Here is a 14,629-nt window from a genome sequence, read left to right on the forward strand (position 1 = left end):
TGACGTTTAAAAAGACAAAAAGTAGACAGGTGGACAATACATGAAAATCCGCAGTGACCTACAGAGCTATTTAGATCAATGATAATCTGTAACAGAGGGCAACAGCAGATAGAGGAGAGAGGGGGAAAAAAAGGAACTCAGATGACCTTTCTTCAAGATTCAAAGGGGGGGGGGGAAAAAAAAAACTGGGATATCACCACTTTTCCGGTCGCACTGATTACACAGACATAAGCACAAAAATAAGTTTTTTTTCTGTAGCTCTTTGAAGCAACTGAATGCCCATAAAGATTTATGCAATACCGATGCAGAAATTTCAGAATTCTATGTTCATATTAAATCAGACTTAAGCCTGAAGTAATATAATGGTGTACTAGAGATGAAGTAAAATAGAAAACCAAACTGCAGATGGTTTTTTGTCTCTGAGATTATGTTGAAGAGACTTGTACCAGTTACACCAATACATAACACTTTCAAAATGTTTTCGCTGTATCCCTGGGCAATCACATACAATTACAAAATAAATGTTTATGAATAATTCTTCTGCATTTGGGTATTCTTTGGAAGAGAATACAGATTGAGGACTGTAAAGTTTGGGCTGCTCCAATTTCCTGAAATTTATAAACATCTTCCCTATCATGTGTGACCTTTACTTAAGTATGGTCAAACGGTCCTGCCCAGTTGACTTTTTTTGGCCTCTGCCTCCCCCCCACGCAGTTACACAAGAAGGGACATTACATTTTCAGTGATGACAGTGAGTGATCAACACCCCAGAATGCATATGCAAAGAATTGAGTGACAACAATCCAATAAGATATAGGAACATTACTCAGCATTTTGCTGTGCACATATGGAATTATACTACTCAGTAATATCAATAAACCCCTAACCACTGCCAGATTGTAATGAAGCTACATTAATGTAGAAGACATTCTGACAATATCCCATTTTATATGAAGGATTTTCTTTTTGGAAATTTTTGCTCCACACTGTCTGAAACCATTCTTAGTGTATTTGGTCTTTAGAGAAATTGTAGTTTGCTTACTAGGGAAAGTGTTAATTGTTTTTTTTTTTTTTTTTTTGATGTTACTATAGTCTACTTAAGACAGGTGTTCAGTACAGAAAAATGGAATACCAAAGCTTAGGTAGCAAATAGAAAAGGATGGACCCAGCTTCTCCTGTGCCACCAAACTAGCTGTATGCAGGGAAACCCCTTTGGTCAAACAGTCTCTCCCTTAAGTGCTCAAAAGCCTTCAGGTGGTAGGGAATGACTTCAGCTCTATGAGGAGACTTTGAGAAATCTTTTAATATCGCTGAAAGTTTGAACATTTACTTTTCACTGGCTGATTTACGATACCTGTGGGGAATTTATAAAAAATAAATTTAAAAAAGGGGGGCTGACCTGAGAGGTTAAGGAAGCATTACATGCTGATCTTCCCAAACACACCCTCTCAGCCCCCATAAATTTAAAGAACTGCTTGAAAAAAATTACAAATACTGACATTTATCAAGTATGCAGATTTGCATGTCTATGTAGACATTTGCACACACTATAACATGCAATGCTCAATCAGTTAAACACGGTGAAAAGTATAGTAAAACTAAGTTTAAATCAGGTCTGTTTTCGAGCTGTTTCTGCAGGATAAGAGGAATGTACTACGATACAAGTGACTTTTGGATGGATGGGAGTGAACATGTTTGGTCCATGTGCTTGAAATGGCAAAAGATCATTTGGACAGGTGCCAGGGAGGGCCCTCAGCACAACACTGAAAGATGCGGGGAATGATTAATTGCTGTATGTTAAATGTCAGTAAGACAGAGGAAAGTTTGCTGCGACTACTGTACTCAAATGTATGTGATAAAGACATTACTGCAATATACCCAATACTGCAGATGTTAAGATTTTACCCACTTAGAAAAAAAACATATCTTTGCTCTCCCAATGTGGACAAAGGCAACCCGGATGGCCCTAACTCAGCACAAAGATGATATCTGCAGCTGATTCTCTGGAACTGAACTGCTATGAATTCTGGCCTGTTATACTGAATTTGATAATGTTCAAGTACCTGTAGCTTCACACGTTTTCAAAGGAAGGTTGTATATACTCAAATAGTTAAAACTACTCAGAAAGTCAGGAAAAATGGTGCATTCAATTCAAGAATGAAAAGCTCAGATTAGTTCTTCCTGAAAACGTGGCTGCATGGACTTTTCTTTGGTATCCATAGGTACAGTCCTCTGGGTGGTGGAGAACTGTGAGAGGGGAAGCCGTTCTCATCAATAGATAAATTTGTGGCCACTGAATTTTTTTAAACCCCTAAAGGACCTGTATTTTCATAAAACATGGTAGAAACCTTGGTTCAATCTTTACCACCTTTGAACATTTTGACATCATTGCACATACATTCAAGCCATACATTTATAAATAATAATGACAAAGAAAATCAAATGTACAATGAAAAAATAAATCATTCACAGATTTAAGTATGTATCTGTATGTACGTATATATGTATACAGCCAGAGCTTTACATATTGCAATAAAGAATCATAAACAGCTTGAACCAGTTCATCCTCTGGTTATTGTCCACTTTCCCATTGTATTATCTATATTTGGATGCTCTTTTTTTATTCTGGTATATACATAAATATTTTCAAAGTCTATTGTTTCTGATATTCTACAAAATGATTGGCAAATTAGACTTGACGAGAAATATACAAACCCAAAATAATGTCTTCTAAAAATCAGGAAGAGAACGAAACAGGATCCCAGGAGTGTGTGCATACATTGTTCTGTGCCGTGTGTGTGTGTGAGCGCTTGTGTGAGAATCCTTAAATACAGATCTGTTTGTCCACAGGTCATTCATGCTGGGTGCATGAACAAGTATGGATATATGTCTGTGTAATGCATACAGATTTCAATGTGTGTGTATGTAAGTGACCTTGAGGTGCAGAGAGGCAGCTCTGTGATGGACTGATCAGAAGGGCATGATCAGTCTCAGGTGTATGCCTCATCATCTGTGTCCTCAATCAAGACCTTGGTGTCCCGCACCTTGGACCTGTGGAAAAAAAAGAGGGTACATACATTGTGGTAGCCTGGCTTTTCAAACTGCAACTTCTATCTTACACTCCAAAGACAGACTACTTCTCAAAGTAAAAAAGTAGGCATCTTAGTGACCATGACCCTGACACCATGATTAAAAGGTGTTATTAGTTCTTAAGTTCACAGAACCAGAGGAACAGGCTATTGTACCTTTCAAATACTAAAAACATTAACCTGTTTAAAAGACTCCACTGGCCAGCTATATCTAAGTGACTTCAGGTGTACGCTCCTGATAAGAAAACCGTTATAAAAGGGTGATGACGGGAGCTGCTCGTACTGAGAGGCGAGGCGGGGCCGCCGCAACGACATGCTGTAGCTGCGCTTCCAGCTCTTCTTGCCCTGCCGATTGCGGACGCCATCCTCCTGGTCCATCATTTGCTCCAGCAGCGTCTGGTCGTCAGCGTTCAGAGGTGCCACTGAGATGTCCCGCACCGCCCGGAACTCGCCACAGTTGTTCAGGTGCTCGTTCTCCAGGCGGAAGAAATTCCACACAAACCGCCTGAAGGGAGGATGAAAGCAGAATTTTAGCAAAAATGTCTTAAGAAAAAAAACTGGTCCAGAGTTTATGTATGACATGAAACAACGAAAGCAGAGGTTCTTAACCGTTTTGGGGTTTGTGGATGGTGTTCAGGCTTGCTTGTGTGTGACTGACATGTGATGGATAGGTGATCCATGTATTACAGCGTACCCTGCCTCACATCCTAGGCCTCCCATATAGGCCACAGACCACCATGGTTACTGATAATGGATAGATTCTGTGGTTCTTTTATAGTTGTAAATACCAGCAATTAAAAAAAAATTACAGCAAATTGCTTTACAGCTGAAGCCCATGTTTCCATTGTAAAGCACTTTGAGAAGCTTCTTATAAAGTCTCTATATAAAAAAATTAACAGCAGTATTTTCTGAAAGACAGCAACTTTACTGTAAATACTAACTCAGTTATTTCACTAATATATAGAGAATTTATACCACACTCTTACACTACCATGGAGCCTTAATCTCAAGATCAAATGATTAGCTACTGTAACACCTCATAGTATAGCATCTGTAGGCTTTGCAGAGTGAAATACAAAGGCAGTGATCTTGTGAATTTTATTTCTCTGTATCATAAACATCAGTGAGCAAAATGATCAAAGTGTCAGTCTATGGTGTACCATGCCAAATGCACTGTTTCATGGATAGACTCCAGACCTCAGCAAACCTGCACTGGACAAGCGGCTACTTATAAGGAACAAAGAAAAGAAAATATATAATGAAAAGAAAAGCATAAGAGTGTTTTGAAACTCTTAAAATATGGTATCATTGTTATGCATATAAATATCTTTGATTTTGATATTTTATTAATTTTAAATAATCCTCACAACAGGACTTTGTCTTCAAGTATAAATTTAATCCATTATGTGAGAAACAGGTATAGTACTATAGTAGTCAATGAATTGAGTGTAGTATTTGTTTTATTTGAGGGCATTTTTAGGAGGGATGCTTAACTTTCTTTGCATTCTTGAAGGGTTTTGAGGACCAGAAAAGGTTAAGAATCTCTGAACTAAGAAATATATATGCCAAGGGAGACTGCTTCATCTCACCTGTATTTAATACATCGAGTCATTGAAACTATTGCACAACAAGGTGATGGACAACATAGTGTATGTTGTACAGGGGTACTCCACCTGAAGACCTCCAGTGGAGCCAGTACAGTGGCAAGGATGTCAGAGGCCGAAGGCATGACATTCAGCGTAGTGATGGAGATCTGAATGGTCCAGGCAAAGCGCAGGATCACGTCCTCCACTATGGCACAGTAGTAGTAGGCCTGAGCAGAGCAGAGCAGAACAGGACAGGACAGTAAGGGACATACAGCTATGATAGCCTGGTAGTCTTACAGAGAGAATAGAGAAATATCAAAGATTGAGTGAAGAATCTGCTTTTTTTTTTTTTTTTTTTTTTCATTTAAGAAAAAAAAAAAAGAGCAACATGGCAGGGTCTTAGAAGGACAGTCCAGGGTTCTTATTTAAAGACAATAAACGCTTTGGCTTTTAATTACAGCCTGGATTTCACCCTGTGAATTCCTTGAGTTATTAAGAGTTTGTCTTGTATACTCTTGTATAAGAGTTTAGTTGTTATGTGTACTTGTACAGCACCACTGTCTCTACAGCAAATTTCCCTTTAATTTAGAACAATAAAAGTAAAAATTAAAATTCAATTAAGCTGGGCCTCTTACTTTCTGTGGGTAGACTATCTCCTCCCTTAGGAAGGTGTTTTCTCCAGCGTTGCGGTCAAACAGTCCCCAGTCCATCTTCAGGTCCCAGATGAGGGTGTAAAAGGAGCTGATTGCTGAGAATACAATCAGCAGGTAGAAGAACACCTGCGAGTCTGGGTCACTTTTTGCTGAGTGGAGGAAAGACAGTGACGTTGTCTGTCAGCATGGGACAGAACACTTAAACAAGGAAGCGTGAACCATGACAATTCTGAGCAGCACTGAAACTAATGATGCAGAGAGAATAACACACAGTAAACTGTAAAAGAAAAACCCAAAATTTTTTGAGGAGGACTACATTTTGCCACAGGATTCCCTGAACTTAAAGATTATGCAAGAATTAAACCTGAACTGTTCCTGTTGTCAACAATAGAGGGAGTCATTCCACACTAAAGCACTTCAACCTCAAATATTTCCAGTGTTTTCAGCTTGTCAAAGAGCTCCAAAGTATGAAAATCATTTAGAGAAAGAGCATATAGAATGACCACTTATATAAGAAAGTAACAAAGAATAAAACACCTAGAAAACAGCAAGAATAAAATAAATTAAATTTAAAAATTAAACATTTCAATTTTTATAAATTAAGAAATGGGAAAAAGTCAGTTGTGGCCTTACATCTCCCAGACTGCCTTGCCTGTTCTAGTGTAAGCATGCCTGTTTCCATGTCAGTCTCAAACTGGTAGATTTAGGCATGCACACAAGGCACCGGCAGTGAAAATTGTCAGGTTTTAAATGAGATGTCACAGAAACACATTAACATTTATTCGTTTAGCTGAAGCTTTTATCCAAAGCAATTTACCAGCACCAAGGTATACACGGAAAACCATGGTCTGATAATAAGAGCAGAAATATGACCATTTTGTTTTTAAAATGTTCTCAAGATTGTATCAAAGTGGGCAAAACATTCCTAATCAAATTTGCTGTCTGAAAAAGGCTTCTATTCCTTGGCAATAATTCTATCTACTGCACAGCTTGCTTTGACCAGAGGCTCCAACTAGGAAATCATGCTCTTAAAAAGCTATTGCTTTTCCCCAAGTTTAAATTTACATGTGACACTTTAATTTTACCACAATAGATTTGAAATTTAATGCATTAGATACAGGGGGGCGAGGTAGTGCAGCAGGCTTGGCCAGGTCCCGCTCTCTGGTGGGTCTGGGGTTCGAGTCCTGCTTTGGGTGCCTTGTGATGGACTGGCATCCCGCCCTGGGTGTGTCCCCTCCCCTTCCAGCCTTGCGCCATGTGTTACTGCGACCCTGCTCGGAGCAAGCGGTTTCAGACAGTGTGGTGTGTGTGTGCATTAAATACATGTCAATGTCTTTTAGTAGTTTTATTCCTCCAGAACAGTTTTTCCCTTTCAAAGTGCAGGTTCATCCATCTCACTTTACATGTCCTGCATGTCAAACTTTTCTTGCTCGGTTCAAAAGCAATGTTCAGCATTCAGATTCAAGAAAATGAAAATATTAAGAAAGACTAATTAACTAACTGAAAAAGAGTTAACAGTGTTAAAGACACGGCATACAAAATGCAACTGCACAAAAAAAGAACTGTAGTGCTGCTACTGAGATGCAGCTGAACATGGAAATCACACTCCAGCGGAGCCCCTGACTGAGAACAAGTAGCTCCACCGTCTGCTGTTCTGTTACTCACCCTTACTGGCCGTGGTGTGCTGTGTCTCTCGCTTTATTATTGTGAAACGTTCAGTAGAATTTATAGTATTTCTGGTAGGAATAGTATATATTAATAACTTGCAGATGCTCTTGCAAGCTGCAATATATGAAGTGGTGGGACCCGAATCTGAGACCCCTGCACTGCATACATAAAATAAATATTAAACTATCTAAGACAACTCTTGTAATTACTACAATAACTCATAATGCTTCTAACCCCACTCGAGAGATATTCATAAGGAATTTGACAAATGAACAGTAAATCAAGTCACAGTCCTTTGTAATGACATTGCCTTTCAAGAGTACTCTTATCACTTCCAAGTTTTATATAAGTTTCAAGTAGAGCTTTGCTTAAGCTATTTGATTAACATCCTTAAAACTTTTCTGCTTTGTATTCCATTAATCTGAGTTGAAATTTAAATTATGTATAAAGTGTAAACAACAGTATTTCAGTTTTGGCCATGAAGGGCAAAAATTGTATTTCTAGGGAGTCAGTGAAATATCTAGTTCTATTAGATCCATTTAAAATTGTGCTTAGAAGAAACCCATTTAAACCTTTTCCAGTGAGATTTGAAGAGAACTAGAGTTGCTGAAATTACACTGTTAGTACAGTGAAAAAACATTAAGGGGACACAATCATTAATAACCTCCAGTACATGTCAACAACAGTCTTCAAACATTTAGAAATTAAGACTGCTATAGCGATTTATCTGGGTTGAGTAGGAGTATGTAGGGGGTTAAAAATCTGCCTACGTGAATACTTAACATAATACTTTATATAATATCTAAAATGCTAAATTAGACGCAGGAATTGAACACAAATTCTGAACGGAATTTCAAGCAGAGATGCAGACATTACAGACTGGTCCAAACAGTATGTGCATGTAGGTAGATAAAACAAAATGCTTGTATCCCCTAAATGCTATTACATAAACTGTAATTCTGAATTGAGAACTCAGGCAGTAAATTCAGAAGTTCTCCCAAACTCCTGCAGCAACTACTGTGCAAAATAATATCATACACAGAAATTACAAAAAATATTTAAATACAGACATTGTTAGAAAGAATTACTGTGATAAAGAAATCAAAGCTTTGCTGAATTCAAACAGCTGACATGATTGAAAATAAAATAAAAACTACAAGCTACGTAAATATATATTCTTCACATTTTTGTATGAGTTTAGCCAAGTGCAGTGCTTTGAATTGGCTGAAGTAGGAAAGAATGCATTTCAGAATAGCAACAACCCCTGGAGGAGGATTTCAGGGAAATAGTGAAAGCTAAGCGTGACTGTAGTTCAAAAGTCACATTCCTAATTGAGTAAGGCCTTATTTTTCCTGATTTTCAATCCATTCTCTTCCTCCTGTGTATGTCAGTCATTAACTAAATTTGAGAAACCCCTGGTGTCTGACAAACAGAACAAAGAGGCAAGTGGACTTCACGTCACCATATAACTTGTGTTGCACCCAGGTGCTTACCTTTGTGGGTATGGTAGAGTGCTTTGAACGTGACCACAAAGAAGGTAGTGGAGTATTTTCCGGCATTGACCAGGTGTGGGAAGGCGCGTTTGGTGTCGCGGTAGCGCCGCAGGCACTGTACAAAGCGGAACCAGGCAGGCAGACACTGGATGATGGCACGCACACCATACAAGTAACTGTGGCATATTGGGTCATCTGTGGAAGGGAAATGACACTCTCCAGTCAGTTGAAACTCCTCAAATGACAACAACCTTCTGTGTAAAGACCTTCACTTAAACCCCTAGTGACACATTTCCCCCTCTCTTTTCAGAAGACAAATACATTTAAAATCAGCTTTCCTGAAGAATCACTTTGAAACCTTTAAAGGTAAAATGCAAAGAGGATGTGATAGGAAGCTTCTTCATGAACGCAAGTACAACACAAAGCTCAAATCCTTGAAGAAGAGGCAAGAATTAACTACCTTTCAGTGAGTCAATTAATGCCTTTTTACACCCAAGTCTCAGGTTGATAAAAAATGTCTTTTGGTAAGCTTCAAATGTGCTCTTCCATCATTGCTCATAATCTTGCATTCAACAAGGGGTTCAAACACTCAAGTCCTTCATTCCTTATTTTTCTACAAGTTGAGTGCATCTTTTTGTTTGAGTTACTTATTATTTACCCATTTATACAGCATAGTAATTTAGAGCAAATCAGGCTAATTACCTTCATCAAGGGTACAACAGCAAGAATCCCTTGAATCCAGAAATAAACTATAAAAATGTTAGTATTAACTCGATTATTTAAATCATACAAAAACCTTTTATAACATGAACACGTCTTACAATAGCGTAAATATAGCCTTGATACTGCAATGAAATGAAGTTCATCTAATGTCAAATGTCTCTAGCCACACTACATACATTTTAAAGCACAGTGATAGACAGGGGCAATAATCTTGAGAACTATTTTTTTTATCTCATAAAAAAAGTTGGTGAAATTGTGAATTATGAAAATGTCTCCATCCAGGGTGTACCTATACCCTATGATTCTGGACTCCAAGCTTCTAACACCCTCATCAGAGAAGTGATTAATGATAACGTATGAATAAAAACATAACACAAAAAACAAGCTAAAAATAATAATCTGTGCGATAAATATAATATAGTGTTTTGATGTCCAGGAACTATTCCTGCTATAAGAATTAATGTTAATTCCCCCCCCCACAAGAATTTGTATAATGAGGTGATTTCATAAACAAATTTATCCAGTTATTTTAAGAGTAGGTGTAGATATACATTTCTTTTCCCCATAAATGGCTACATGAACAGAGGAGTGGGTTAAGAAGGGGTCTACTGGGCCATCTCACCGGTGGGGTCCACAAGCAGTCCTTGCTGATTATTCCAGCTGACCTTGAAGCTATAGAAGCAGACCAGATACTGTAGGTCTGTTAGCACCACCACCAAGGAATTCAGCTGGTCTGCCAGCCAGAAGTCTGCAAACTCCACCCTGTGGAAGGGGGCCGTAAACACCCGGAACTGGAAGGAGACAAACGATAAGAGATTCTATGGTGTTCTCTCAGATATTCTCATGAAGTCAAAAATAAGTTAACAGCTAACTCAGCATTTTACACACTCGGCAATTATACCAAAGCAAGTATGAATCTGTTTTTAGCACTAGATGCCAAATCAGTTATTGCAGTTTAATATGTGTAAAGGCAAGGAATGCTAATCTGAACCACCCCAGATAGCAATATTAAATTAATGTTATTAAAGTGCAGGGGTGGGACGGCATATCGAGGAGTGCCCTGTGAGATTACTAACTACATTCTGCATCTCCAACAACTGTTTCCAATTTCATTATTCCTGCTTTCTGTAGCACAGTAAGGCTCAGGATACTCAGCTTGTAACATTAATTCCTGCTGTTATAAGTGCTTTTATGTTTAAGACATTTAGACTAATTCATTTAGCTGATGCTTTTCTGTACAGCAACACACAATATCAGCCTACTTACACTGATTTAACCATTTATACAGCTGGGCTTTTTGTAAAAAAAAAAAAACACCTACATTCCAGCAGTCCTTTGTTATCGTTTTACACAACTGGCTGAAGTTCACTTATTTCTAAAGATAAACTTACAATCCAGATAACTGTGTTCATCTTTGGAACAACTGTTTCTATCAGCTGTTATTTAGATCGAGAAATGTACCAACTCGATCCTTCACGGATACTTTTAATGAGACAAAAAAAAGGCAATTTTTGTGCCTAAAAAACACTAAGGAAACAATGGTATTATCAGCACTATCAAGGCAAAGGTGTGCTAAGAGGGTGGAACTAAAAAGTAACCTCACCAGTAGCTTCAGCAGCCAGAAGCGGGACTTGTAGTAGCAAGTCTTCAATGGATTGATGAGGAAGAGGAGCATAAACCCATAGAAGATGAGTGGGTTGGCCTGCATGGGCAGGAAGATCGAGTTTGCGTACAGGCAGGACAAGATGCTGAAGCACCACAGGACTCCGAGGAAGCCTGCGATCTATAAGACAAACATAAAGGCAGATGAAGAGGGATATTCCTCTTCACACACATTCCACAACTTTTCTAGGCTCCAAACTAAATAAGGTCCATGTCTGCAGTTATGAATTTTCAAAGATGTGAACATTTAACAGATTATTTTTAGAGAAGATTATAAATGCCACACGTTTATATGGCAAATCAGTCAACCAGCAGGACTGATTAGGAGGATTGTGGAAATAGTTTTTTTTATTTTCAGTAATTTTAATGTTTGAACCACAGTCAAAGAATTTTAAGTTATGGGAAGTTTTAATAGAACCTAACCAGTGGATAAATTGAGGGACATCAGTATTACTAAGCTTTTATTAATTGAATTAACAGTAAAATTGACTTTGGATTTAAGAACAAATTGAATTATCAAGGAACTTCTGGGCCCAGTTCTGTTTGTAAATTGAGGAACCACTATACACTCTTCATGGTTGACTGCCCCTAGTGCTAATCTACTTCCTCTCTCACCTCAAAGAGGTGCTGGTGGGATAGGTTATCGCGGGGGTTCAACTCAAAGATGAGCACGTGGTTGACCCCTGCCTGACGCCAGCCATAGGTGTTGATCCCCAGCAGGAAGAGGAACTCAATTAGCAGGAAGCCCCCTCGGTAGATCCGAACCAGCGGCCACACTTTACTGCCATTAATAAACAAGGCGCCTAAACAACAACAACAACAGCAGCAATATTAATTATCACTTTTACAACCTTTTTATAGACATAAGACAAAAGAAGTACAGAGAACTGAAAACATAGTTACAGGAACCCAGTTATTTATTAGGTCAAATATTAATATCACTCACTCAGTGTGCCCTGAACAAAGATCTACTAAATAAGGCTAAATTAATAAAAATTTTCATTGTAATGTGAAGAGTTGCACATACACAGGGGGTTCACTGTTCTACTCATACCTTTAATGATGAAGGCCACAGTGAGAACTATGAAGGCTCCACAGTACAATCCCACTCGAAATGTTGTCCAAGCTGGTGCTGGCTGGTAAGATAAAGACATCAAAGAGAAGTTAAAACATAGCCTTTGCCAGGTATACTACCAAATATGAGAAAGCTTGTCAACAAATCTAAATATCTGACCAAAAATTTTTGGCTGCCACAGCAGGACTTAAAAAAAAATAATAATGTATGAATATAGGTTCAGTACAAAGAGTCAAATTTTTGGATATTTTCCATTTTCTTACAGTGCCACATGTTACAACTCAGGTGTTATAAAGATGTACCAAGTTAGAACAAAAAGTCATGTGTGGGAGTTGTATTTTAGCACTAACGGCAAAACATGCTCTTGGGAGACAGCCGAACAAGCAAAATGGAGAAAGACAGGAATGCAAAAACAACAGAATCAGACTTCAGTTATTTTTCTGCCCGTTTAGTAAGACTTTCTCAGCATTAAAATTACACTTTAACTCAAAACAAAATACTGCAGATACCTAACAATTTTACCCATAGTAAAATAGTGTGCCCATAAAATGGCTTCAGTAATGTTTGTTTATACAACAGTTCTGTTATTGCGAATAGCTTAATAAAGATTATAGATGTCTAAAACAGTCACATCCGTGTGGCTTTTTAAGAGGTCCAAACGGCCACACACACTACGTGTGCCAAGAAGGGCACTTGTAGCAGCTGCCACACACACCTGTGCGGCACCCAGTGGTGGAACTCTCAGCCTCTTCATGGCCTTCTGTCGGTCTCCTCCCTCCAGCTCTGTGGTCACCAGGGCCTACAGGCAGGCAGAAAGACAAGTAGACACAAGCCAGTGAATATCTTGAGCTGTTCTGTTGAGCTCCAATGTTGCAACAACTCAGCCAGGCAATGGTGTGATTCCGTGACAGGTACCTCGGTCTCTGATATCAGCTGTGTGATCTTCTTGCACGTGTAGAACGGGGCCACCTCGACATGAGCCACCCGCCAGTCTGCACCACGTTGCGTCTCCAGGATCTTGTCATGTTTCTTCAGAATCTTCCGGAAACCCGTGAAGTTGAGGTTCTGGAAGAGCCGTAGGGTTAACTCAGTCTAGGATTCATGATACCCAAGGAAACGGGCTGAGGAAGTGCAGAATGCTCACCTGATAGTTCTGTAGCAGTATGAGGCTGAGGTAGAACTCACTGAAGGCCAGCTGCAGGTCCTTGATGTTGCGATACTTGACTCGCTCCTCATGTGACAGGTGGAACACTGTCTTGCGGCGCCTGCGTAGACCAGGTGCATTGCTCTCTCGCTGTGCATCGAGAGATGACTGCAGCTCATTCTGAAGGGTGGCAAATCGCCTCTGTGCCTCTGCTAGTTTCTCTGGTGGAGAATAAGTGTGTGGAACAGTTACAACAACTTCCCAAGGACAACAGACATAGTACGACACATTTGTTATTACAGCAATATTATCCCTTTAACAACACAACATTTCATCCTTAATATGCTGGTAATAACACATTAACAGCAGATAATGAAGAGGCTGTGAAGTTTCACTAAAAAGCGAAGAGCCAAAAACTGGGACTATCATGAAATCTGACAAAAAAAAAAAATTAAGGCACAACAACTAGCACAGCAGTAGGTCACAAAATAGTTGATAACTTCTGCTTCTCGGAATCAGCAATCAACAACAAGGGATGTAGCAGCTGGGAGATATACCAAAAATGTGGAAATTAGAAAGGCTGCGATGAAATACCTGGAAAGGTCCTTGAGTGTATCGCAATATCTACAAGCAATGTTCAACATTATGTTCTTATGTTCAAAGTTATGTAACAGCGACACTGAAGAAGCAGGATATGAAAAACAATCCTTTTGACTGTGGTACTGATGACTTAAGGGCATCACGGACAGTGAGGATAAATAGATGGTTCTTGGATCAAACAAACCCGAAGCACAAATATTAAGACTAAAGATATGCTCTGGGTGTGTGATGTAAAGAGTGGATTCAAGACTTATACTTGTAAAAGCCGGAAGGGGAAAACAACCGGATGGATGGATTCAATCATAGCAACAATGGACACACCCCTTTTGAGCCTAAGGATAGGACTTTCTGAATGCACGTTATGTGATTGCCAACGTCAACGTGACAGAACATAACTCCATTCACAATCTGGATTCCTCAAAGTGCAGTCTTGTCACCTGCAGGTGGTACACTTCTGTGTCACATCGACTTAATAAATTTTTAGCAATAGCCTCAGTCTCAAAAGTGGAATGCTCTTGATAGATAATAAGGCTTTGTTTCTTCAGTCAGTGTTCGTACAGGGGATTCTTGTAGACTGCTAGGAGAAACTGACACAGAACCAAGCAAGCTCTGTGGCTCGTCACACACAGATCCATCTCCGGATGCCAGAGGCCCATCCCTGGTTTCTGTTCAGACCACAGATGACACTGTGTGACATCTTGGCAGGGACAAGCAGAGTAGCAGGGTACTTCAAAGACCTCACTACAAAAGAATGAAGCTCTCTAATAGGCGAGAGGAGTGGGTGCAGGCGCTGAGGCAGACCTCCTAAGGCACATAAAATAAACAACGTATTCTGCTCTTGCAAGGCTTCATAAAGGCTAATTAAATCTCAGCGCAAGATGATTTATATATACAAAAGACTGCCTTCATGGCTGGTCAGTCTTCATGGCTTGGCCA

At 39.2% G+C, this 14,629-nt stretch overlaps 1 protein-coding gene across 1 annotated transcript in view; it reads right to left on the reverse strand.

The window, feature by feature from the left end:
• Positions 1 to 1,374: 1,374 nt before the first annotated feature.
• The window catches only part of LOC108935245 (xenotropic and polytropic retrovirus receptor 1 homolog), a 46,074-nt gene continuing 32,819 nt past the window's right edge, over positions 1,375 to 14,629 (reverse strand). Inside the window, exons 4-15 of the mRNA XM_018753703.2 lie at positions 13,094 to 13,314; positions 12,865 to 13,014; positions 12,665 to 12,748; positions 11,929 to 12,010; positions 11,490 to 11,677; positions 10,816 to 10,995; positions 9,835 to 10,003; positions 8,490 to 8,684; positions 5,311 to 5,477; positions 4,763 to 4,902; positions 3,373 to 3,594; positions 1,375 to 3,051 (exon numbers count right to left, since the gene is read on the reverse strand). Coding sequence (XP_018609219.1) covers positions 2,991 to 3,051; positions 3,373 to 3,594; positions 4,763 to 4,902; positions 5,311 to 5,477; positions 8,490 to 8,684; positions 9,835 to 10,003; positions 10,816 to 10,995; positions 11,490 to 11,677; positions 11,929 to 12,010; positions 12,665 to 12,748; positions 12,865 to 13,014; positions 13,094 to 13,314 — 1,859 coding nt within the window. The 3' untranslated portion in view covers positions 1,375 to 2,990. The remainder of the gene's footprint in view (positions 3,052 to 3,372; positions 3,595 to 4,762; positions 4,903 to 5,310; positions 5,478 to 8,489; positions 8,685 to 9,834; positions 10,004 to 10,815; positions 10,996 to 11,489; positions 11,678 to 11,928; positions 12,011 to 12,664; positions 12,749 to 12,864; positions 13,015 to 13,093; positions 13,315 to 14,629) is intronic.

This window comes from Scleropages formosus, chromosome 3 (assembly GCF_900964775.1).
Source record: "Scleropages formosus chromosome 3, fSclFor1.1, whole genome shotgun sequence".
NCBI lineage: Eukaryota > Metazoa > Chordata > Actinopteri > Osteoglossiformes > Osteoglossidae > Scleropages > Scleropages formosus.